This window comes from Sorghum bicolor, chromosome 10, assembly GCF_000003195.3.
Source record: "Sorghum bicolor cultivar BTx623 chromosome 10, Sorghum_bicolor_NCBIv3, whole genome shotgun sequence".
NCBI classification, from domain to species: domain Eukaryota; kingdom Viridiplantae; phylum Streptophyta; class Magnoliopsida; order Poales; family Poaceae; genus Sorghum; species Sorghum bicolor.
The window spans coordinates 49,504,610-49,529,254 of record NC_012879.2 but is presented as its reverse complement, the minus strand read 5'-3'; the positions used below and the strand labels follow the sequence as shown (position 1 = coordinate 49,529,254).

Below are 24,645 nucleotides of genomic sequence, written 5' to 3'. Positions count from 1 at the left end.
ATGCAGAACATTTCAACTGGAACTCTTCTTTCGGTACATTCTATTTTAGCACTATCGACATATTTGTGCCAACACGTATACTTACAAATGAAACGGTAACAATCAATACGCAGAATTCTATATCGCATCACGTTTTTTCTAAGAATGTTTGGCACCTTGATGGAACCTGATATTTATAGAGGCAAAGAAATCTGCCGACATATTCTAATTCACCGAATGTCGCCAAGCATTTTCCAACTCATGCCCATTGTTTCTTGTGACCTTGTCCCATGTTCAGTTTTTTTTTTCCAAGTTCATGCCTACCCACAGATTTGTTCTTTCTGCATCACGGCCTTCCCCACTTTGCAAAAGGTGCGTCACGTCACAGTCCTCACATATCGCAAGACAAATTGGCTTCCTAGTACGTCAGTATACGGCTTTTCAGCATGCAGTGCACAGCACAGATAAGCTGCAAATTGGCCTTTAAGATTGTGTGGTCTCCAGTTTTCTGAAACCCCCAAAGTGCCCAAAAGTTTCAGATAACCGAAAAGCGACCCAAGAACCTGTATCTTCATCCTGCAAGCTACACCCTCTACAACAGGGCTACTAGTTCATGTTAAAACTGGCTTTACTGCCAATCAAACAGTGAATACATGGCGTTATTACACGCATTATTGGCGTTATTACATCCTCTATACTGCACTTCGTTATTTTGCACTTGCGCCCATGCAGGATCGGCCTTCTTCAGGCTTCAGCTGCCTGCTCCGCAGAGGCCGGCTCCTCTGCGAAATTCCTTGTGGATGAGCTTGCAGCAGGCCAGTAGCTATATACTGTCCGTGTCCGACTTCACTACACCACGTGCACAACGAAGTTGCCGCTGTCCTCGTCGTCGTCGTCGTCGTTCCACCGGCCGGAGTCAGACATGCTCCGTCGCCGGCTGCCTTTCTTCCTCGACTCGAGGAGCGGTGTGCCGCCGCCGCCACCGCCGCCGCCCTCGTAGCTCACCTGGCACGCCTCTGCCTCAGCGGCGATCTGTTCGCACCGGATGAGCTGGTGCATGACCTCTTTCATCGACGGCCGCGTCAGCGGGTTCTCCCCCGTGCAGATGACGCCGAGGGTGAACACCGACAGGATGTCCTGCATGTAGGCCGGCTCCCGGATGGCCTCGTCGACGATGTCGTCGAACGGCGCGCCTTTCTGGTACCGCCGCCATGCCCATTCCGCCAGGCAGAGGTCCGCGCTGCTGTCGTTGGCGACCTTGCCCGTTGTAAGCTCTAGCAGGACGACGCCGAAGCTGTAGACGTCCACCTTCTCGTTCACCTTTGGCCTGTACCCATACTCTGCAGAGTTGCCATTGCCACACATCAATCCTGAGCTGCAAATTCTCACAGATTGAAAACTGAAATTGAAATGAAATCCCTGAGCTTCTACTAACCTGGAGCCATGTACCCGAATGTCCCGCCGATGGCGGACACGGACTGGGGCTCGCCGGACTTGACGAGGATCCGGGCGAGCCCGAAGTCGGCGATCTTGGCCTGGAAGTCCGGGTCGAGGAGGATGTTGCTGGACTTGACGTCGCGGTGCACGATCGGGGGAGCGCAGTCGTGGTGCATGTAGCTGAGCCCCTTGGCCGCGTCGACGGCGATGGCGAGCCTGGTCGGCCAGTCCAGCGGCGCGGGGGCGCCCTCCCGGTCACGGTGGTGCAGCCACCGGTCCAGGCTGCCGTTCTCCATGTACTCGTACACCAACAGCTTGGCTTCCTGGCTGGAGATGCAGCACAGCAGCTTCACGATGTTGTTGTGCCGGATGTTGCCCAGCACCTTCACCTCCGACTCGAACTCCTTGTCCAGCTTCCCGTCCACCTTCCTCGAGTTCCAGATCCTCTTCACGGCGACCATCCTGCCGTCGCCGCCGACGCCGCGCTCCACGTCGTGGCTGGCGTTGCCGTTGCCGTTGCCGAGATGGATCCGGTACACCTTCCCGGACCCGCCGCTGCCGATCACGTTCTCCTCGCGGATGTTGCTGAGCACGTCCGACTCGGTGAAGTTGAGCTGCGTGAACGCCGTCATCTTCCAGTCCGTCACCTCCTGGCTCTCCTTCCGGCGCCGGAAGAGCAGCCACGCAATGCCGACACTGCCGACGAGGACAATGGCAGCGAGCAACGCGAAGAGGATGATCAGGCCCTTGGAAAGCTCGTCGTGGCTGCCCCGGCCACCGCCCGAGCATGCCGGGAGGTTCGTGCCTGAGTCTGCCCTGGCGCAGAGCCGGTTGCCGAGGAAGCTCTGGTCGTAGGCCGCACTCTGCAGCTGCGCCGGCACCTCGCCGGTGAGCTGGTTCGATGACAGGTTCAGCACGTTGAAAACGTTGCTTATGTCTGACGGGATGCTTCCGGTGAGCTCATTGTCGGACAGGTCAAGCATCGTCAGTGCTGGGAGAAGCCCGATGCTCCCCGGCGGTATGGCGCCGGATAGCCGGTTGCCTCTCATGTTGAGTGAATTCAGTTTCTGCAGCAGCTTGATCGATGTTGGGATGGAGCCAGAAATCCGGTTGCCCGACACCAACAAATCAGTAAGGTTGGCGAGCTTGCTCATGTCAGACGGCAGCTCGCCGTCCAGACGGTTGTTCTCGGCATGGAGCACCTTGAGCCCTGGTGCAGAGGCCGGGAAGGAGCCGGAGAACATGTTGTTGCCCATCTCAATCCGTGAAATGTTGGGGGATATCTGGGCCGGCAGCGTGCCGGTGAAGCTGTTGTTCTGGATCTTCACCAAGGTCAGCTTCGGGAACGACCATATCTTCTCCGGGAAGTCGCCGGAGAAGTAGTTGTTGTGGAGCATCAGGTTGTTTAAAGTGCTGCAGTCCCCGAGTTCCGCGGGGAGCTCGCCTGAGAAGCTGTTGTTGAAGGCGACGAGGTCGTAGAGCTTCCCGTTGGCGCAGAGCGACTCTCGCAGCGGGCCGGAGAGGTTGTTGACGGCCACCTCGAGGTTGCCCAGCGGCGAGTGCTTGCCCAGCTCTGGCGGGAGCTCGCCGGAAAGCTGGTTTTGGAACAGCCGGATGTCCCTGAGCTGTCGTAGCAGCCCGATGCTCGGCGGGATGGTACCGGTGAGCTGGTTATTGTATAGAAACAGCAAGGTGAGGTTGTGGAGATTGCCGAAGTCTTCCGGTATCTCTCCGGTGAGCTGATTCGACGACAAATCAATATCAACCAAGTTCGACGCCGTCACGGTGGGCGTCAGCTCGCCAGAGAGGCCATTGTCGAACAGGTAGATGTACTGGAGCTTCTGATGCTGCCACACCCATGCCGGGATGGAGCCGTTGAGCCGGTTGGACACCAAGGACAGAGTAGTGAGCTCCGTGAGGTTGGAGAAAGCCTCCGGGATCTCTCCGGTGAGGTTCATACTGTCCATCCAGAGATAGGTGAGGTTGGTCAGCTTGGCGAACTCCGCAGGCAAGGGCGCCGGCGCGAACGCGTTGTCGGCCAGCGTGAGCCTCTCCAGACCGGCGAGGCTGCTTATCTCGGCCGCAGGGTACGCGCCCGTGAAGTTGTTGGTGTCGAGCAGCAGGGACCTGAGCGCCGGGAACCCCGCCACCGCGGGCGGCACCACTCCGGCGAAGCTGTTGGTGGAGAGGTTGAGGTGCTCCAACGCCGGCGAGAGGCGGTCGATGTCGCGCGGGAGCGGCCCCGAGAACTGGTTGTTGGAGAGGTCGAGGAAGGTGAGCCCCACGCAGGAGTACAGCGCGGCGCCCGGGAAGGCGCCGGTGAGGTTGTTGTAGGAGAGGTCGAGGCGGGTGAGACTCTCGAGCGCGCACACCGATGCCGGGACGGAGCCGGTGAGTTTCAGGCCTGGCAGGATAAGCTCGGTGACGACCCCGCCGCCGCCCGTGGCGCACCTGACGCCGGTCCAGTTGCAGTGGTTGGGGGCGGCGGCGGGGTCCCAGGACTTGAGCTGCGGGGGGTTGCCCCAGTCCTTCTTGACGGCGAGCAGCTTGTCGCGGTCGCTGGGGCCGGCGGAGGTCTGGGAGCGGCCCTCGCCGGCGAGGAGGAAGAGGAGCAGGACGAACAGCAGGGGAAAGCGGCGGCAGCACGTGGTGGGCCCAGACATTTTTTTTTCTTCTTGGACTTGGAAGCTTCCTCGGCTGTGAGGTGATGTGAGGAGGTGAGGTGAGGTGAGCTGCCGAGCAGCTGAGGTGAGGAGTAGAGTAGAGGACGGGGAAGAGATGGGAGTGAGGCCACGGGAGTGACGGGTGGCTGGTGATGGTGAGCGAGTGCGTGCGTGGCTGTTATACGTGTGAAAAGCAAAAGGTTGTGTGCGAGTCGTTGGTCAGCGTCAACGGTCTCCGGCTACAGTTCGGTGGCCCAACCATGCATCATTAGTGGCGCACACTCAGGGTGATGGATGCTAATCAAGTTTGTTCTGTCTGTCTCTTCTGTAGAATCCAGTTCCCATAGTCATAGCTCCTACTGACCTCGGTTAGTGTTTCATAAAAAAAAATAACCCGGTAATGTACAACTAAACTAATCTCAATGACTCCATAGTTCAGTACCAGTTGATGTTTCCTTTCGTTCCTTCGGACTTGAGGCAGTGCTGATGACTATGGGTAAGAGTGCAAGTCACGTGACATTTTTCAATCGTACTCGGCCACTTTGGCATGTTTGCAGCCAGAGAATTTTACGGGAACATGTGACCGTATGTATTTTGTACGTAGAAACCAATTTAATTTCACAGAGAAAATTGTAGGAATAAGAAAAGATTTCGGCAGTCTAAACATGAGCTCAATAAAGACACTCACAATCCAGACTCTATCATAGACTCTAAAGTTATTTATTACCTCAAATAAGGTGGACTTAGAGTATAAATAAGACTTGAAGTCTTATTTTTTCTACCTCTTTTTTTAATAAATATGCTGCCACATCAGAAAAAACCATAAATAATATGTAATTAATTGTCTTGGACTTTGTGATAGAGTCTTGCATTATGAGTGCCCTAAGAAGTGAGTATTCAATCAAGGCCTTGTTTAGTTCCAAAAAATTTGGGAAATCGACACGGTAGCATTTTTGTTTGTATTTGACAAATATTATCCAATCATGGACTAACCGGGCTCAAAAGATTCGTCTCCTCAATTTTGACCAAACTGTGCAATTAGTTTTTATTTTCGTCTATATTTGATACTCCATGCATACGACTAAAGATTCGATGTGACGAGCAATCTAAAAAATTTTGCAAAACTTTTTGGGAACTAAACAAGGCCAATTACCCATATGTGATAATGCATATCAAAGCTCGTTCATGTACGCTATGTACTCTTGTAACGAAGCAATTTGCCAATATACATATACATTATTATAAAAGTTGTTTTAAGAGACCGTGAATTTTATTTTTAGAAGTACCATTTTTAGCTTACCACTACATAAATCATTTCAAAACTCGAAGACAGCTACCATCTTAAAGAAAAAAAATTTAGAGATCGGCCACTTAAATGAATTGTTTCTATGAATAAAGACATTTTACATATGCAACCTTATTAGATGGGTCACCTTTGAAAAACCTAAGGCTCATTAAAAAAACCCACCCAGCTTAGCCGTCATGACATAACCTCAACTTTATTCTCTCTCCATTCCTAGCAACCGCTCTCCCTCTCTCTTTTGTCTCTACACTCTCTCTAACCGTCTATGCTCTCTTCTTTAGAGGGTGTTTGGTTTAAAGAATGGGTTAGTCCATCATCTACTCATTTCTTACTTTATTTGATTGGTTTATGGAATGAAATAGGTTGATGTATCACCATCTCGTTCCTCATAAGTCAATAATTAATACTAGTATGAGGAATAGAGCCATTCCACCAATTTTGAGTAATCAACTCATGATGCACCATCTCATTTACTATGGAGTGGTTCCTCAAACCAAACACCCTATTAATTTATTTCCATCTATGTTCTATATATCCCCTCATTTTTGAGGGCATGCTTTGGATCTTTGGTTGGTGCTTACAAAAAATCAAAGGTCGCACTACCTTCTTAGCTAGGTTATCTTGGGACATGCACCATCTCATTTAGTATGGAGTGGTTCCTCAATCCAAACACCCTATTAATTTCTTTCCATCTATGCTCTCTTCTCTCAAATTTGAGGGCATGCTTGGATCTTTGGCTGGTGCTTAGAAAAAATCAAGGTCGCGCTACCTTCTTAGCTAGGTTATCTTGGGGCCTGTATTTTCTAGGATTATCCTTACTAAGTCAAGTGAGCCAATTTGGCTCAGTACTCCTAGCAAGGTTTGCTAGGTCTAGCAAGGCAAGGGCAGCAAAGCTAGCCAAGGAACCAATCTTTTCCTGGCACTTTGAATCCAAGATAGTGTGTGTCCCATCGAGCAAGTGCGCACGATGTGAGGTGGCACCGCGAGAAAGGCATCACGAGAAGGCAACATATGGCTCTTTGACTGAGCATAGCGGGTAGAGGCATCAGATTAGCGTGGTGCATCGAACCATTGCTAAAGTGTTGTAAGCATGAAGTTGTTGGGATATATGGCCAACGGGCTAGCACAGCCTGGCACGGCACAACCCGGTGCCTTGGGCCGTGGGCTGATTTTCATGCAGTGTCGGCTCGAGAAGCACGACCCGTGATACCCGATGGGCTTTTTTTATTTGCAAAAAGTTGTTGGGCTGTTAAGCAGGCCAGGCCGCCAGGGTGACCACTCAGCGTGCCTACACCATTTCAGGTAGTCATGCCCTGGCCGCGTCGTGTGCCTGGTCTCTCGTACCGTGGGTCGGGATACTGGGCCGCGGGCTGCATGGTTATCTTTAGTTGTAGCTAAAAGAAGTCATCCTAAACTTTTATAGAACTCGATTAGTTATTGATTTTTAAAATTTGACTTCAAAATAAAACAATCTTATGTTGCATAAAATAATTAAATGAGGGAGCAATACTTTCAGGGTACGATTTCACTATGGACATCCTGATGTGTTCGACAGGATTTTTCACATTAGGTTAGTACTGTAAAAAGGCTGCAGCATACAACAATTTAGCTCGAATGCAAACAGGGAGAATGATTCCCGCATGCTGGAGCTAGATGGATTTTCCTAAAGTTATTGTCTCATCCTTGTTGCCATCTACATGCACTTCGTATGCTATGTATACCCCATCCGACGCATGCTTAAGCAGTAAAACAGCTCCTCATGTCATCACCTTATCTTGAGCCATTTTCTAAATGAAAAGGTAGAAACAAGAAGTGTCCACACGTCTTTCGTGGAACTATTTGTCGGCGTCTAGACTCGTGGTCTAGGCACTAACAAGTATAAGTCTGCGTGACTACCCAAGCTTGGATGGTGATGCAAGTGAGACACAGAGGGTTTATACTGGTTCGGGCCAAGAATGCCCTACGTCCAGTGTGGTTGTGGATTCTGTATAACCTTGCACCCAAAGGTGCTTGTAGTAGGGGGTACAAGCTGGTTGCGAGAGAGGGCTAGGTCCCAGGTCTCGGCTTAGTGGTGGACAGAGTGGTGATCGCTGCTCTGTGAAAGAGTGTGGCGGTAGTGTGTGTGATCCTTCTGAACCTGTCCTTAGTTGTGAACCCTGGCTCCCCTTTTATAGCCTCAAGGGAAGACAGGTATTTACATGAGTAGATTTCTTCTGTTGAATGGTGAAACTACAGTCCCGACCCTGTTGAAGCTGGTCCATCTCGTCCTTGAGAGATGGTTGACAGCATGGCTGCTCCTGTAGAGGGTTACCAAGCCCTGTAGGGGTCGTGGGGGTCGGATCGCCGGCACTGCTGCACATCCTGTCAATAGTGGGAAAAGACCTCAAATAGTGGTGCTGATTAACCTCCCCCATTTCCTTTCTACTGTGAGGCAGTACGCCACAGTGAAAGAGGTAAGGATGCATAGTGAAAGAGGTAAGGCCACAGTGACCAGGGTGGTTGGAACAGTTGGCACCCTGCCCTGCTGCGGTATGAGAGTCATCGCGCTTGTCACTTTGGGGGTACGGGCGCCGTATGGTGGAAGTCTTGTTGACCTGGTGGAGCGGGGTCCGGCGCCTGAGCCCAGAAGGGATCGAGCGAGACGGAACCTGCGTCCGAGACCCTGAGGGGTCGGGCGAGTCGGAACTTGCGTCCGAGACCCTGAGGGGTCGGGCGAGTTGGAACTTGCGTCCGAGACCCTGAGGGGTCGGGCGAGTCGGAACTTGCGTCCGAGGCCCTGAGGGGTCGGGCGAGTCGGAACTTGCGTCCGTGGCCCTGCGGGGTCGGTCGAATCGGAACTTGCGTCCGAGGCCCTGACGGGTCGGGCGAGTCGGAACTTGCGTCCGTGTCCCTGAGGGGTCGGGTGAGTCGGAACTTGCGTCCGAGGCCCTGAGGGGTCAAATAAGCTGGGGGCCGTGCCCCGGTAATTGTGGTTAGTATGCTTTGTTTATTGCGTTTTTATTGCTCTGATTTGGGTATCCCTTTTTATGGTACCCAACAGTAGCCCCCGAGCCTCTGAAGGGGTGAGGTCACCTCTTCAAAGGTTCTTTTTCCAAGGGACTAATGTTGACTGAGAGCTTTTTTTTTACTTTTTTCCGGAGGGTGCGCGCGAGCGCACCCGCCGGGTGTAGCCCCCGAGCCTTTTGGAGGAATGGTGTTATTCCTTCAAAGGCTTTTACCCCTGACAGCTATAGTCTGGAGTATTTTGAGGGATAGGTTGCGTGTTCTTTACACGTAGTGCCTGTTCCCATGGTGCGAGGAAGCCCCCGAGCCCTTTCCCCGCAAGGGTCGATCGGGTTCTTTCTCGTCTTGTAATTACGTCCCTCATTCTTCCTTTCGCTCGAAGGAGGGGTGGGTCGTGCCGTACTACCCTCGATGGGCGAGTGACGACGCTTCCCGGGAGCTGCAGGCGGGTAGATCCAAGCGGATGTCCGAGCCCCATTCGATAGGGGTCGGCTAGTGGCCCTATGGGCACATCTCAAAAAGTACCCGAGGGCAGTCACGGTGGATGTCGGAACCGTTCGTTAGGTTCCAAGGGCTCGATGCCTCCCTCGATGGGATCCCACTCACGTGACACCCGCATGGGTCTCGGGTATGACTTGTAAAGATGCGCCGACTCCCTATGAGGCTCGGACCCTGGCCTCTATTGTGCTCATCTTCAGTCATCCCTCGCTCAGTCATCTTGAGGCGACTGTTCGAACCTGTGTTGCAGGTCAGTCTCGCAACCTTTGGAACGTAGGTGGCCATGGCCTGGGGATTTTGGGCCTCGAAAGGCTTTTTTGAAACTTGTTCTGTAGTGTTGGGGTCGGGCGAGACTAAATCTGCGCCCGACGGGAAACCGCCTTGCAACTTTGCTTGGGGTCTTGATGGGGTCGGGCGAGACAGAAAACCGCGCCCGACGGAGACCCTGCTGCGACGCCAGGTCAGCGGGAGGTCGGGCGCCGCTTGCCCTGGAAGGAACCGCCCTGACATGACTTTTCAAGGCGCACCTTTTGAGGCGGGGCGCGTGGGGACTCGAAACGGCCGTGCCGTTTTGCCCTGGCTGGATGGGACGTTTTGTCTGTGAAATAAATGCGCGCGTGCGGCGGGCGTGGGAATCGGAGGGAGTTGGCGCTTCGAGTTTTTCACCTGGCGAGGAGTGGGCGACGATTGCTCTCCTTCCTGCTTGGCCTTCTGCGCGAGCGGCGGGGTCGTGGCGTGCCCCTTCTATAAAAGCGGCCGCTGGGGGCTTGGTTTCTTTCCTCTCGCTCCTGCGCAAAAAAGTCCTTGCCTCCTGCCTTTTCTTCTGCCGCCATCTTCTCCACTTCCGCCGCGCAGACGCTCCTTCTCCACCCGAAACCATGGCCGGCGTTGAGGCGTGGCCACCCTGCAATGTGACCAAGTCTGCGCTGGAGGCGCGTGTGAAGGCCGAGATTCTCCGTCCTCTTAAGGACGTCGAGTTCTCGGAGTGGATCGTTCCTTCGGTGAACGACAGGGAGCCAAACCCGCCACTGGGCTATGTGGTTTGCTTCCTGTCGTTCTTAGACCGGGGGTTCGGGATTCCGGCCGGTCGTCTGATCAGGGCGATCCTCCACTACTACGAGGTGGAGCTGCACAACCTGAATCCCAACTTGGTGATGCAGGCCGCCGTCTTCGCCACGGTTTGTGAGGGATTCCTGGGGGTTCCTGTCAATTGGAACCTCTGGCTTCACCTCTTCAAGGCGGAGATGTCGGCCCGTTACGTGGGGAAGGAGAAGTTCCCCCTGCGAGCCGGCGGCTGCACGTTGCAGCTTCGTTAGCAGCGGGCCGGGTTGTACATCTGGAGCTCGATGCCCTCGTCAAACCGGGGTTGGCAGAGCGCGTGGTTCTACCTCCGGAATGACGGTGGTCTCCTGCCGAAGTTCACCGGGAAGATGGTGACGGAGGCCCCCCAGAAGTGGGCGTGGGGTGCTCCATCAGAGGAGCAGAAGAAGCTTGCCCCGCTTCTTGCGGGGCTTCAGAAGCTGCGGGATGCCCGAGTTACCGCGGCCACGGTGGCAATAGCGTTCCACAAGAGGAGCCTGCTTCCGCTGGCGCAGCGTCGGGTGCTCATGTTCGAGATGACTCGGGACGTCCCCTGGGCTGGGACGAACATGTTAGCCAAGCCGATATCGGCATCGGACATCACCGCCCGGGTGGAGAAGACGACGCACCCGGAGATGAAGAATTCCCGGGTGGTGTCGATGCGCCCTGAAAAGGGCTACATTTCCTTGGTAAGAAGGTGTCTTTCATTTCGATTCCTTGTGGCCGTTTTTTTCTTTTGCCTGACTCCCCTTTTATCTGCTTGTTTCATAGGGGATGGGGCTCGTCAGGGACTCCCTACCCCCAATCCCTGAGGACAAGGAGATCCGGGCGAAGAATAGGGCTTGGAATGAGGAACAGAAAAAGGCAAAGGAGGACAAGAAAGCCAAGGCGGCGCGAAGGGCGGAGAGGCGGGAGATCTCCTCTAAGAACCGCCGCAAAGCCGAGAAGGCGGGGGTCGCCCCGCCTCCCTCTCCTGAGACTTCGGTCTCAGTGATAGAGGGTGGAGGAGATAACGCCGACTGGCTCGACGAGCTGGCGGAAGAGGATGACGTGATCCATCCTGCCGGCGGGGGGATTGAGGCCCCAGAGGGGTCAAAAGCCCGAGGTGGGTCGGAGGCCCCTGAGGGGACCCAGGCGCCGGGGGGCGGACAGGTCGTCCCCCACATCATTGTAGATGACGAGGACAGCGCCCCTTGTGAGGGTTCAGCCCCTGTGGGTCCTCAGGAGGGGGAGAAGGCGTCGGGGGTCGAATCCGAGGGGCCCCCTCAACCGGTGGTGCCAGAGGATCTGGCCGAGCCCTCCCCAGCGTCCGGGGCGGGAACCGGTGCCTCGATGGAGGCGACGCAGACTGAGACCACCGTTGTGGCCCCCGCGTCGTTAGCGGATGAGACGGGGGATCAGCCAGCAGCCCCTAGCAATTCGGGAGGCCCTCAAGGAGCTCCGAGCTCCCAGAAGAAGGCTGCTCCCCGAGCTAGGTATGTATAGGATTTCCGATCCTTTCACTGATTTTTTGTTTTTCTCTTTCTTCTGATTTGGTGTTGCTCCCCCAGCCGTAAGCAAAAGGCGCCTTCGGTGATGCTGGCCCCCCTGAAGGTTGTGAAGAGGGGGGCTCAATCGACTCCCGGGTCGGCTAGGCCCATGTCGCCGCCACCTCCGAGCTGCGAGGTGGGAGAGCGCCACCAGGGGCAGGGCATGGGGGCGCCGATGCCCCAAGGACCGGAGGAGACGGCCCTTGCCCCCGGGGCTGCGCCTCCTCCGGAGGATGCTGGTTTGGGAGGTGCGGTCCGACCCGCGCATGCTGAGGAAGGGCGAGCCATCGTGGCGTCCAGTGCGGCGCCTGAGGCACCCACGGCGGGAGGGCAGGGCGATGCCCGATGGGGTAAGAGCCCCGTATTCTGGCCCAACCTCGATGGTGCAGAGGGAGGGGCCAGGTTCGTTCTGGATGACCCGTCGGAGAATTATCTCTGGCAGGGTCTAGACGCATGCGGGCGTGCCAGCATCGAGGCCATCAACCGAGCTTCTCAGCTCGTGAGCCGCGACATGTTCAATTTGGCCCAGGTAAGGCTTCCTCCCACGTCGAAGTATTTTTTTGCTCTGTTTTGCGATACTGACTCCCTTCACGACTTCTGACTCTGCAGGCGCTCAAGGCCACATCCCTGGAGAAATCAGTCTTTCTCCACCGGGAAAGGGATGTCTGGGCAACTTATGAGAATGAGAGGGCCGCCAGGGAGGCGGCTGAGGGGGAGCTCGCGAAGGAGTGCGAGATTTCTGCCGAGCTTCGGCAGAAGTGCTCGGCACTGGCCACCGAGGCTCGGGAGGCCCGGGACAAGGTCGCCCCCCTGGAGGAGAGGATTGGGGTCCTTGCCCAAGAATCCGAGGTGCAGAAGGCGGCGGCTGAGGGGTATAAGGGTGAGGTCGCTCGGCTTGAGGCTCTGCTCGCCGAAAAAGACCTTGCTCTGAACCAAACTCAGGCTGACCTCGCTGGGGCTCTGAGCCAGGTGGCCCGCTGGCATCAAAGCTCGGCGGAGCACGAGAAGCGAGCCGAGGGTAAGACTTGCGCCTTTTACCTTGGCCCCCTTTACACTTTTAAGTTAGTCTTTCCTGACTTTTTGTTTCTTGTTCTGTTTTTCAATCAGAGTTGGAGAGGAAGGTGGTCGAGACGACCTCTACTGCAGAGGCCCTGCAAAAGTCCTTTGACGCCGAGGCTTCGGACCGTTCGGCTCTTGAAGCCGTGGTCACCTCGGTGTGTGAGGGGGCTCGGGGTGTCGGCGTCGGGATCGTCGCTGCGGAGTCGGGTCGAGGCCCTTTACTCCCGGGCCGAGGAGAGGATGAGGGAGGCGCTCCACACCGGGGTGAAGAAGGCCCTGGCAGTGGTGAGCTCTCACTATGCCGGCATTGACTTGCCGGCGGTCTGTGAGGGCTACATTCTCCCTGATGATGAGACGGAGGCCTAGGAGGAGGTGCAGAGGCTCGAAGACGCCGCGGCTGCCCCCGGAGATGCCTTGGCCGCCTTCTTCGACGATGAAGTGGAGCTTCCCCTCCTCGGGGTTCAAGGACCTGGTCAGACAGGGCAGCAGGACCCTTAGTTTTCTTTTTTCTTTGTGTGGGTGTTGAGGCCAGTGGGCCTTGTATTATATATATACAATGTTAATGTCGAATGTGGATGTTTGTATAACTGCTCTTTTTTAGGCTTTTTTCCTAAGTGTGCTATTTTCTTTTTCCTTATGCCGATCCGACCTCGGCAGCGCGAGGTCGGGTGAGCTATTTAGAGTTTTGCGCTAGCCAGAGTCCCCGAGCCTAAGTCTTTTTCCTTTTCCCTTAGTGGCTTTTAGAAATCCAAATCCGTTCCCCGAATCTAGGGTGAGTAGAGGCGGTCTTTGCTCGTGAGCGCAGATCTTTCCTCGGGCTCATGCCTTAGGATTTATGGGATGAGTTTTCGGTTTCTTAAGTCTTTTTAGGAGAGAGGAGGAAGACCTTGGGTCGGGGTTCTTTTAACTCGTGCGAAAAAAGGAAAAAGGATTTGGGGTCGACACAGGGGGTTCCCCCCATATAGCCCCCGAGGGAGGCTCGGACTCTGCTAGGCAGGTCCGAGTCTCTCTGATAAGAAAAAAGGCCATATAATTTGAACTTTCATTTATTCTTCCAAGATGATGAATAAACGAAGAAATTTTTAGAAAGTCCTAAGGGTAGAAGCGACGTAGCTGTTCTATATTCCATGCATTTTTGAAGACCTCCCCTGCCTCATTGGCGAGCTTGTAGGTGCCGGGTCGGAGGACTTCGGCGATGACGAAGGGTCCTTCCCAGGGGGTGTAAACTTGTGACGACCCTTGTTGCTTTGTCTGAGCCTTAGCACCAAGTCGCCGACTTGAAAGGCTCGACCTCAGATTCGTCGTGCATGGTACCGGCGGAGGGCCTGCTGGTACTTGGCGGAGTGTAGGAGGGCTACGTCTCTGGCTTCATCCAGCTGGTCCAGCGCGTCTTCTTGGAATGTTTTGCAGCTGTTCTCGTTGTAGGTTTGTACCTTTGGGGATCCGTACTCCAGATCAGTGGGGAGGACGGCCTCCGACCCATAGACCATGAAGAACGGGGTGAAGCCAGTGGCTCGGCTTCTGGAGGTTCGCAGACTCCAGACCACGGCCGGTAGCTCTTTGAGCCATCTTTTTCCAAATTTGTTCAGACGGTTGAAGATCCTGGGTTTCAGACCCTGGAGGATCATGCCATTGGCACGTTCCACCTGACCATTGGTCTTGGGGTGAGCCACTGTTGCCCAGTCCACACGTATGTGGTGTCTGTCGCAGAATTGCAGGAACTTTCGTCCTGTGAACTGTGTGCCGTTATCGGTGATTATGGAGTTTGGTACTCCAAATCGATGGATGATATCTGTGAAGAACAGCACTGCTTGTTCGGCCTTGATCCTTGTGATGGGTCGGACTTCGATCCACTTGGAGAATTTGTCGATTGCGACAAGCAAGTGGGTGAAGCCCCCAGGCGCTTTTTGCAAAGGCCCGACCAGGTCGAGGCCCCAGACGGCAAAAGGCCAGGTGATGGGGATCGTCTGCAGGGCCTGAGCGGGGAGATGAATCTGCCGAGCGTAAAACTGGCATCCCTCACAGGTCCGCACGATCTCAGTGGCGTCGGCCACAGCTGTGGGCCAGTAGAAGCCTTGTCGGAAGGCGTTTCCTACCAGTGTCCGAGGTGCGGCATGGTGGCCACAAGCCCCCGAGTGTACGTCCTGCAGGAGCTTGACTCCCTCCTGTCGTGGGATGCAACGCATAAGGACGCCCGAGGGGCTGCGCTTATACATCTCCCCGTCAAGGAGGACAAAGGTCTTGGCGCGACGTGCCACGCGCCTTGCCTCAGCCAGGTCTGGAGGCAGAGTGCCGTCGACGAGGCGTTGAAGCAAGGGGTAGCGCCAGTCAGGCGAGTCGTCAGACGCAGGTGGTTCTGGTTCGATGTCCATGGCCTCCTGCTCTGGAGCGGCAGAATCCCTGGGGTCGGAACTTGGTCCGTTCGGGAGTTCGTCCGATCCCCCATCACCCTTGTAGTCGACGGAAGGCTTGTAGAGGTCGCTGACAAAAACATCCGGGGGGACTGTGGCCCGCTCGGATGCCATCTTGGCAAGCGCGTCGGCGGCCTCATTATATTTCCTTAACACGTGGTTGAGTTCGAGGCCGTCGAACTTTTCCTCCAGGCGTCGGACCACTTTGCAGTACGCGTCCATTTTGGGATCATGGCAGCTAGACTCCTTCATGACCTGGTCGATGATGAGTCTAGAATCACCTCGGACTTCGAGCCGTTTGATCCCGAGCTCGGTTGCGATGTGGAGTCCGTTGACGAGGGCCTCGTACTCGGCTGTGTTGTTTGAGGCGGTGAAATGGAGTCGGATCGTATACCGCATTTTTACCCCGAGGGGTGAGATGAAAACGAGGCCCGCGCCGGCCCCGGTTTTCATCAAAGACCCGTCGAAGTACATGGTCCAGCATTCGTGCTGGATTTGTGGTGGGGGGAGCTGAGTTCCGGTCCACTCTGCCACGAAATCCGCCAGGACTTGGGATTTTATGGCCTTCCGAGGCTCGTAGGTGATCCCATCCCCCATGAGCTCTATGGCCCACTTAGCAATTCTTCCGTTAGCCTCTCGGTTCTGAATCACTTCTCCTAGGGGGAAAGATGATATCACCGAGACTGGATGAGACTCAAAGTAATGGCGGAGCTTGCGGCGGGTCAGGACTACAGCGTAGAGTAGTTTTGGATCTGGGGGTATTGGGTCTTTGTGTCGGATAGTACTTCGCTGACGAAGTACACCGGTCTTTGGACCGGTAGGGCGTGCCCTTTTTCCTTCCTTTCGACCACGACAGCCGCGCTGGCCACCTGATTGGTAGCTGCGACATAGAGAAGAAGTGGCTCCCCCTCGGCGGGGGGCACCAGGATGGGAGGGTTTGTGAGCAGAGCCTTAAGCTTGTCGAGGGCTTCCTGGGCCTCGGGGATCCAGGAAAAATGCTCGAATTTCCTTAATAACCTATACAGATGTAGCCCTTTTTCCCCAAGACGAGAGATAAAACAGCTTAGGGAGGCTAGACATCCCATGACCCTCTGTACTCCCTTTAGGTTGCGAATCTGGCCCATGTTTGCGATGGCCGAAACTTTTTCTGGATTGGCCTCGATTCCTCGCTCGGACATGATAAACCCGAGGAGCATGCCTCGGGGGACCCCAAAAACACATTTTTCGGGGTTGAGCCTGATCCCCTTTGCCCTGAGGCATTGGAACGTTTCTTCCAGGTCGGCAACCAGGCCGCTTGCTTTCCTGGACTTGACGACAATGTCGTCTACGTAAGCTTCCACTGTTTTGCCTATAAGGCTCCCAAAGACCTGGAGCATACATCGTTGATATGTAGCCCCTGCGTTCTTGAGGCCGAAAGGCATGGTTACGTAGCAATATATTCCAAAAGGGGTGATGAAAGAAGTCGCGAGCTGGTCGGACTCTTTCATCTTGATTTGGTGGTAACCGGAATATGCATCAAGAAAAGATAAAATTTCACATCCCGCGGCGGAGTCAACTATCTGATCAATACGAGGTAATGGAAAGGGTTTTTTGGACATGCTTTATTTAAACTAGTATAGTCTACACACATCCTCCACTTCCCATTTTTCTTTTTGACTAGTACGGGATTAGCTAACCACTCAGGATGGAATACCTCCTTGATGAATCCGGTTGCCAGCAGCTTGTGGATCTCTTCCCCGATGGCCCGACGCTTCTCCTCCTCAAATCGGCGCAGGCGTTGCTTCACGGGCTTGGAGCCGGCTCGGATGTCCAAGGAGTGCTCGGCGACTTCCCTCGGTATGCCAGGCATGTCCGAGGGGCTCCACGCAAATATGTCAGCGTTTGCGCGGAGAAAGTCGACGAGCACCACTTCCTATTTGGGGTCGAGGCTGGAGCTAATCCTCAACGCCCTGCCCTAAGAGGTTCCGGGGTCGAGGAAGACTAGCTTAGTTTCCTCCGCCGGCTCGAAGCTCCCGGCGTGACGCTTGGGGTCGGGTACGTCCTAGTCGCAGTCGTCGAGGCCGGTAAGGATGGCCAGAGACTCAGCCAGAGCCTCGGCTTGCTCAATGCACTCGACGTCGCACTGATAAGTGTGCTGACTGGTCGTGCTGACGGTAATGATGCCCTTTGGCCCCGGCATCTTGAGCTTGAGATAGGTATAGTTGGGGATGGCCATGAACTTGGCGTAGCATGGTCGTCCCAGGATTGCGTGGTAGGTCCCTGGGAACCCGACCACATCGAAAGTGAGGACCTCCTGCCTGAAGTTGTCAGGGGTTCCGAAGCAAACGGACAGATCAATCTGTCCGAGGGGGTGGGCACGATGACCCGGCACCACTCCGTGGAATGGCGCTGTGTCGTTTCTCAGCCGGGACTTGCTGATCCCCATGAGGGCCAGAGTTTCGGCGTAGAGGATGTTGAGGCCGCTGCCTCCATCCATCAGCACCTTAGTGAGACGGGTCTCGGCGATGATGGGGTCGACGATCAAAGGATAGCTCCCGGGGTTGGGGATCCGATCCAGGTGATCCTGTCGGTCGAACGTGATTGCGCTCTCGGACCACTTAAGGTACGAGGGTGTGGCCGCGGTGACTGCGCAAACCTCTCGGAGTTCTCGCTTCCTCTGACTCGCAGTGAGGCGAGCCGCACGTCCCCCAAAGATCAAGAGACAGTTCTTGATTTTGGGAAAACCTTCCCCTTGAGGGTCGTCGTCCTTGGGGGGCTCTTCAGTGCTTTCCTTGGTGATGATGTCGGTGTAGTACCGACGGAGGACAGTGCATTCCTCAAGGGTGTGCTTGGTTGGTCCTCTGTGATAGGGGCACGGTTTCTTCCACATCTCGTCGAAGAGACCGGGGCCAGCAAGAGCCCGCTTGGGATTCTTACGATCGGCGGCGGCGACTAAGTTGTCGTTCGGCTGACCCTGTCTCCCCTTGTGTCCCTTCTTTTTCTTCTTGGGGTCGCGTGATCCCGAGGCCTCGGTGGCCTCGGCCTTCTGTTTCCCCTTGGCTGTGCTGTCGGAGAAAATGGCGCCAATTGCCTCTTCGCCTGAGGCAAAGTTGGTGGCAATGTCGAGTAGCTGGCTAGTGCTCGTGGGGGTCTTGCGTCCAAGCTCGTGCACAAGCTCTTTGCAAGTGGTGCCGGAAATGAAGGCTCCGATGACATCGGAGTCCGTGATGTTGGGGAGCTCAGTGCATTGTTTGGAGAATCGCCTGATGAAGTCTCGGAGAGATTCATTCGGGCTTCTGCCGGCAGCTCCTGAGGTCCTAGGAGTTCCCAGGGCACACGTATGTGCCCTGGAAGTTCCCGACAAAGTTCCTGACCAGGTCAGCCCAGTCGTGGATCATGCGCTCAGGGAGGTGCTTGAGCCATGCCCTAGCCGTATCGGCTAGATGCAGCAGGAGGTTGCGGATGATGAGCAGGTCGTCGTCCGCTCCACCTAGCTGGCACGCTAGGCGGTAATCTGCCAGCCAGAGCTCAGGGTTGGTTTCCCCTGAGTACTTGGCGAGGTTGGCGGACTGTCGGAATCGCACCGGGAACTTGGCCCTACGTATGGCCTCGCTGAAGACGCGGGGACCTGGAGGCTCTGGAGACGTGCTGCGGTTGTGATCGGGGTCGTACCTTCCACCTCGGCGCGGTCGATAGCGTCAAGACTCGGCTTCGTTCCTGTCACGCCGCCTGGCCTCGAGGGTGGCCCGAACGTCTGCGTCAGCCTTGACGCGTTCGTGGACTGATGGGGCCCTATTGCCCCCCTGCGGATTGGGGGGCGGTGGACCCTGCACCGTTGGTGCCTTGTTAGGAGGGGGTCGGTCTTCTCGGTGTCTCGAGCCATGGGATTGTGATGCAGAACTCTCCGCGTTTTGTACCACAGCCTGCTCCAGGAGACCTCGTAGTCCCTGGCGCACTCTCCTTCCTTCAGGAGTCGACGGCTCGGGCATGGCTCTGAGGAGGAGTGCGGCGGCCATGACATTCTGGCTGGCCGTGCTGAAGACCGGGGCGTCACCCCCTGTATCCTCGACGATGCGACGGTTGACGTATCGGGCGCGGCGTCTAGCTTCGCCTCCGTCTCCGCGGCCAGTCGGGTCTCGGACCAGGGCTTTGCGGAGTTGGCGGAGGCGTGTGCGTTCTTCTTCGAGCCTGGCTTCCAGCTCATCGAGCTGCTCGAGGTCAGGGCGGTGTCCTCCTACGGGGGCTGATGCTGCCCCTCGGGCTCCAGGATCGGTCCCGGGAGTAGGGTTGGGAGGTGGGGTTGCATTCCCCTACCTAGAGGGCCCTGCGCCTCCCTGGGCGTTATGCGACGTCCCCCCTTCTTCCAGGTTGAAACATTCTCGCGACGGGTCATAGCTCCCGTCGTCGGAGTTGGAGTAGCCGAGACAGTAGTTGCTGGCCTCCAAGAAGCGCATGAAGGTCTCCGGGTCGCCACACCCGGAGAAGTCAGGGCCGATCCACTCGTCATCGCCCGAGGTGGGGTCCTCTGAGTATGATGAGACGGGCGGTGTGGAGATGAGGTCCAGGGTAGACCTCAAGTGGTGCCCTGGACGTTCCGCGTACGCACTTAACGAAGTGCTCACGGAAGAGGCGTAGGTAGCGGCAGCGTTCCTGAGCCCGAAAGGGAACTCGGATGCCCCTTTGTCCCCCTTGCGGGGGACGGGTGCAGGCCGTGCCTTCCCCTTCGGGCGGGGAAGGACGGGAGGTCGCGATGATCCTCTCTTGGTCCAGGGAGCGGAGTTTGATGCCCCGCGAGCCCTTCCTCTAGCGCCTGCCGGGCCAGAGGAACGGGCGATCTGATGAGGAATATGCGGGGGGAGGGCTGGACGGATCCTGGCCTCAGTGGCAGGGGCGGAGATCCTGGACCTCTGATGCCCCCGCCGGGTGCCCTTCGCACGGTGTCCCGAACGACTCCCGCGCACTGTCTGTGGTAGGATCGGCTCGGGGCGAGGCTCGACATTGCCACGTGGCGGGAGGTGGACCATGTCGTAGCCGGAACCAAGGGACATGAACTCCAAACTCCCAAACATCATGATGGTGCCGCGGCGGAGTGGGTGGAATCCGTCTGCCATCCAAGCCTTCCCAGTAGGGACAGGCGAGCGTCACGCAGAAGGCCCCTACCTGGCGCACCAACTGTCGGCGTCTAGACTCGTGGTCTAGGCACTAACAAGTATAAGTCTGCGTGACTACCCAAGCTTGGATGGTGATGCAAGTGAGACACAGAGGGTTTATACTGGTTCGGGCCAAGAATGCCCTACGTCCAGTGTGGTTGTGGATTCTGTATAACCTTGCACCCAAAGGTGCTTGTAGTAGGGGGTACAAGCTGGTTGCGAGAGAGGGCTAGGTCCCAGGTCTCGGCTTAGTGGTGGACAGAGTGGTGATCGCTGCTCTATGAAAGAGTGTGGCGGTAGTGTGTGTGATCCTTCTGATCCTGTCCTTAGTTGTGAACCCTGGCTCCCCTTTTATAGCCTCAAGGGAAGACATGTATTTACATGAGTAGATTTCTTCTGTTGAATGGTGAAACCACAGTCCCGACCCTGTTGAAGCTGGTCCATCTCGTCCTTGAGGGATAGTTGACAGCATGGCTGCTCCTGTAGAGGGTTACCGAGCCCTGTAGGGGTCGTGGGGGTCGGATCGCCGGCACTGCTGCACATCCTGTCAATAGTGGGAAAAGACCTCAAATAGTGGTGCTGATTAACCTCCCCCATTCCCTTTCTACTGTGAGGCAGTACGCCACAGTGAAAGAGGTAAGGATGCATAGTGAAAGAGGTAAGGCCACAGTGACCAGGGTGGTTGGAACAGTTGGCACCCTGCCCTGCTGCGGTATGGGAGTCATCGCGCTTGTCACTTCGGGGGTACGGGCGCCGTATGGTGGAAGTCTTGTTGACCTGGTGGAGCGGGGTCCGGCGCCTGAGCCCAGAAGGGATCGGGCGAGATGGAACCTGCGTCCGAGACCCTGAGGGGCTTGCGTCCGAGACCCTGAGGGGTCGGGCGAGTCGGAACTTGCGTCCGAGACCCTGAGAGGTCGGGCGAGTCGGAACTTGCGTCCGAGGCCCTGAGGGGTCGGGCGAGTCGGAACTTGCGTCCGTGGCCCTAGGGGGTCGGGCGAATCGGAACTTGCGTCCGAGGCCCTGAGGGGTCGGGCGAGTCGGAACTTGCGTCCGTGGCCCTGAGGGGTCGGGTGAGTCGGAACTTGCGTCCGAGGCCCTGAGGGGTCAAATAAGCTGGGGGCCGTGCCCCGGTAATTGTGGTTAGTATGGTTTGTTTATTGTGTTTTTTATTACTCTGATTTGGGTATCCCTTTTTATGGTACCCAACACTATTTAACTTCGCGTTTTCCAAAATAGAACATTCTGTGCCTGATAGAACATATGTGGAACTTTCAGCAATATGGTTAATCAGTGGTTAAGGTCATGCTCGACAATAGTTTATTGTTCTTAGAGACTTGTTGTTTTCGGCACCGTTAACTGCAGGCTTGATTAAAGTGCAAATGATGTTTATATTGTGTGATTTATTTAGTCGCTGTGAACTAGCGCGTATAGCTCAGCTGGTTAGATCATTTACTTGAGGCGTGAGTACACGTACTTTTCTGAGTTTATTACAAGATTTATTATTTATAAAGTAGCAGATGATTTGTTCATTGACAGCGAGGCTCTATAATAACTTGATTAATCTTCCTATCTATTAATAGACCCCATGAATCTGAGGGTAGTATGTGCCAGTTGGGTTCGGTCGGAGTGCACCTTCGTAGCAGGTGATCCTCCCAAGAATTATGATCCTGCCTATCAATCTTAGCTCGTCAGTGCTACCTACTACGTCATGTTTGTACGAGTCAGTAACTACTGCCACTACCGACGAGTATTCAACTATTATTACCATAACACAGTACCATATCATTAACATGAAATGTTTTCGATGCTTTCGGTCGATGATACAATATTCAAATAGAGAAGATCGTTTAGTTGGGAGTTAGGCTTGCAGAGACCATTGCAAAGCGCTGGATCACAGGGAAATGCACCATGTATGAGCTAAAAGTTGTCGCTCAGGTAACGAAAGGATCGGATACGCTGAAAAGCCTTTTGCTAATGATACGTTGTCGGTTGTATTGATCAAGGGTCGAGTACATATACATATGTATATATAAAAAAGAGTAAAGTCCATCGGCGGTCCCTAAATTTGTTTGGGTGTGTCATCCCGGTTCTTAAACTCGCAAAACGACTGTTTAGGTACCTAAACTTGTTCGGTTGTATCATTCTGGTCCCTAAACTTAAAAATCTCCCATATAGGTCCTCAAACTTGTTCAATTGTGTCATCCCGATCCCTAAACTTGTTTTTAAGTCTCATCTGGGTCAAAACAGGACGAATCTAAAAACTTTATATTGAAAAATAACTCATAACTTTTCATATGAACTCAAATAAAGATAAACTTTATATCAAAATTGTAGGCAGCGACGTGATCTACAACTTTGCAGTTGAAAAGTTTTTAAATTAAAATCATTTGGGGTCCTAAAATATTTTTTATAAATTTATAGATTTTGAAATTTAAAATTAAATTTTATAACACTAAACGACTTCAAATAAAAAACTTTTCAACTACAAAGTTGTAGATTGTGCTGAGGACTATAACTTTGGTATAAAGTTTGTCTTTATTCGAGTTTATATGAAAAAGTTATGAATTATTTTTTGATATAGAGATTTTAAATCGCTTTGTTTTTACCCAAGAGATTTAAAACCAAGTTTAGGGACCGGGATGACACAGCTGAACAAATTTAAAGATCTAAATGGGTGATTTCTAAGTTTAGGGACCGGAATGACACAACTGAACAAGTTTAGGGACCGAGATGACACAGACGAACAAATTCGAGGATCTAAACGATCGATTTGTAAGTTTAAGGACCGGAATGATACGACAGTACAAGTTTAGGGACCGGTGGTAGACTTTACTCTATAAAAAAGGATTTGGAGTATAATATTTTTTTATGCTAGGTTAAACTTATTGTATCTCGACTCTAGTATGCATACAGCTCCATTGCTCCAAGTATCTCTAACCGCGCGCCACATATGGTCTTTACTAGTGTGTGCGCGGCTGTAGCAATGCATCTGTTCACATTGTCACATTGCCAATATGAAGAAATGATCGCATAAAAAACTAGACATCCCTATTTTTTAATAGAATTTATAAATCGGGTTAAATTTTTAACCCTAGGTCGCAAGTTATAAATCCCGTAGAAATTGTTTTACAAAATTTATAAATCGGGTTGACTTATTTTAACCCTAGATTACAAGTTATAAGGGTCTGTTTGGTTTTCCATGACTAAAATTTAGCTACTAAAATCAATGGCTAAACTTTAGTCGCTCTTGTTTAGTTCTAGGGCTGCCAAAGCACTATCTCTAATGAAATTATGAATTGCCATGCATGCGGATCCACGAGCAGGGCAGATAGGCATCAACTAGCACTACCTCCGCCACCCATCCTCGAAGGAGTGAAGTGGGGAGCGGATCCTTGTGGCAGATGAACAATTCCTACAACGGTGTTGAGGGACTTGGAGCGGCGACCTCCTCCACGCGCAGCCTGGCATCCTCCACGGCCAAGTCTGCCTTGCCTACCGCTCGGACAAGGAGGCTGGAAAGCTCCATGGCCGGATCTGCGGCCACCGACGACGGGAGCAAGAGAGAGAGAGGGAGGGAGAGAGAGACTACTAGGAATCTGCAGTGACAAGCATCTTTCGTTACAGATCTAATATTGTTCATCATAGATATGTAATTAATTCAATGATAAAGCCAGGGTCATCACAGTTTTAAAGAAGATCGTCATAGATGAGCAGAAATAGTCGTGCAACTCATCTGTGACGAAACCTTGTGTTGTTCTACAATATTTTTTATGACAATATTTGATTTCGTCATAAATAAGGAGGATTTGAGGATCACCACCACATATCTATAAAGAAGCAAAAATATTCATCGTAAAAAGGATGTTGTATGACACTATGACAGTTTTAGATTCGTCATTAAGATTTTTGTCATAAAAGTGGATATTTCTAGTAGTGAGCGTGCGAGCTGGAGGAGAGAATGGAGAGCACGTGAGCGGATGCGGCAATTAATTGAGGGGTAGGCCCTATCTACTGTGTATTTTTGTCCCTTTTAGCATACTAGACTACTTTGATCCCCTTTAGTTAGTTTGTTTGGTAGTTTAATAGCTAAAGTGACTAGCATGGGAAACCAAACATGCCTTAAGTCATGTGGTTTTCGTGCAAAATACATGCACGTTCAACTATGGCTTGTGGATAATCGAACTTTAAACCGCCAAACTCACCAGTTCCTTCCATACCACTACGCCTCAAAGTCACTAGTGACCAAATGATACAATCCTCAAATACTGTAATGTTATTTGAGATCCTAAATAAATTCAAATGAAAATATTTGAACTAAAAATTTTTAGATCACTTCATGTCCTATTATATAGTGTAGGTCATTTCTCCATCCAAAAGGTCATTTGCAAAATAAAAAAATAGTATGCATTTAAAATAGAATTTTAGCACTAAATGTCTTAAATGAAAAAGTCATGAATCTTTTTTAGTACAACAACTTTTTTAGGTTGTTTTCTCTATTTTTTTAAAAAATGAATTTTAAAATCTAGAAATTTAAAATAGAATTTTTAGGTCCTA

General features: G+C 53.4%; 2 protein-coding genes across 2 annotated transcripts; one reads left to right on the top strand and one right to left on the bottom strand.

Annotated features, from left to right (window-relative positions):
• Positions 445-4,375, bottom strand: LOC8061972 (receptor-like protein kinase 5). The gene is made up of 2 exons (XM_002437108.2): positions 1,415-4,375; positions 445-1,319 (listed from the first exon to the last, which is right to left on the bottom strand). Exons 1-2 carry the CDS (start codon positions 4,077-4,079, stop codon positions 829-831), a joined length of 3,156 nt encoding a protein of 1,051 aa, XP_002437153.1. The 5' UTR covers positions 4,080-4,375; the 3' UTR covers positions 445-828.
• LOC110431165 (skin secretory protein xP2-like) lies at positions 10,500-12,660 on the top strand. Its single transcript, XM_021449882.1, has 5 exons — positions 10,500-10,652; positions 10,735-11,438; positions 11,514-12,021; positions 12,102-12,220; positions 12,600-12,660. Exons 1-5 carry the CDS (start codon positions 10,500-10,502, stop codon positions 12,658-12,660), a joined length of 1,545 nt encoding a protein of 514 aa, XP_021305557.1.

What these genes read in the sequence shown, in the direction of transcription:
- LOC8061972 (XM_002437108.2), bottom strand. Translation starts at nt 4,079, where the DNA reads ATGTCTGGGCCCACCACGTGCTGCCGCCGCTTTCCCCTGCTGTTCGTC. An exon ending in ATTCGGGTACATGGCTCCAG is followed by an intron (nt 1,320 to 1,414) that starts GTTAGTAGAAGC and finishes GCAACTCTGCAG; the next exon opens with AGTATGGGTACAGGCCAAAG.
- LOC110431165 (XM_021449882.1), top strand. Translation starts at nt 10,500, where the DNA reads ATGACTCGGGACGTCCCCTGGGCTGGGACGAACATGTTAGCCAAGCCG. An exon ending in AAAAGGGCTACATTTCCTTG is followed by an intron (nt 10,653 to 10,734) that starts GTAAGAAGGTGT and finishes CTTGTTTCATAG; the next exon opens with GGGATGGGGCTCGTCAGGGA. An exon ending in GAGGGGGAGCTCGCGAAGGA is followed by an intron (nt 12,221 to 12,599) that starts GTGCGAGATTTC and finishes TTTTTCAATCAG; the next exon opens with AGTTGGAGAGGAAGGTGGTC.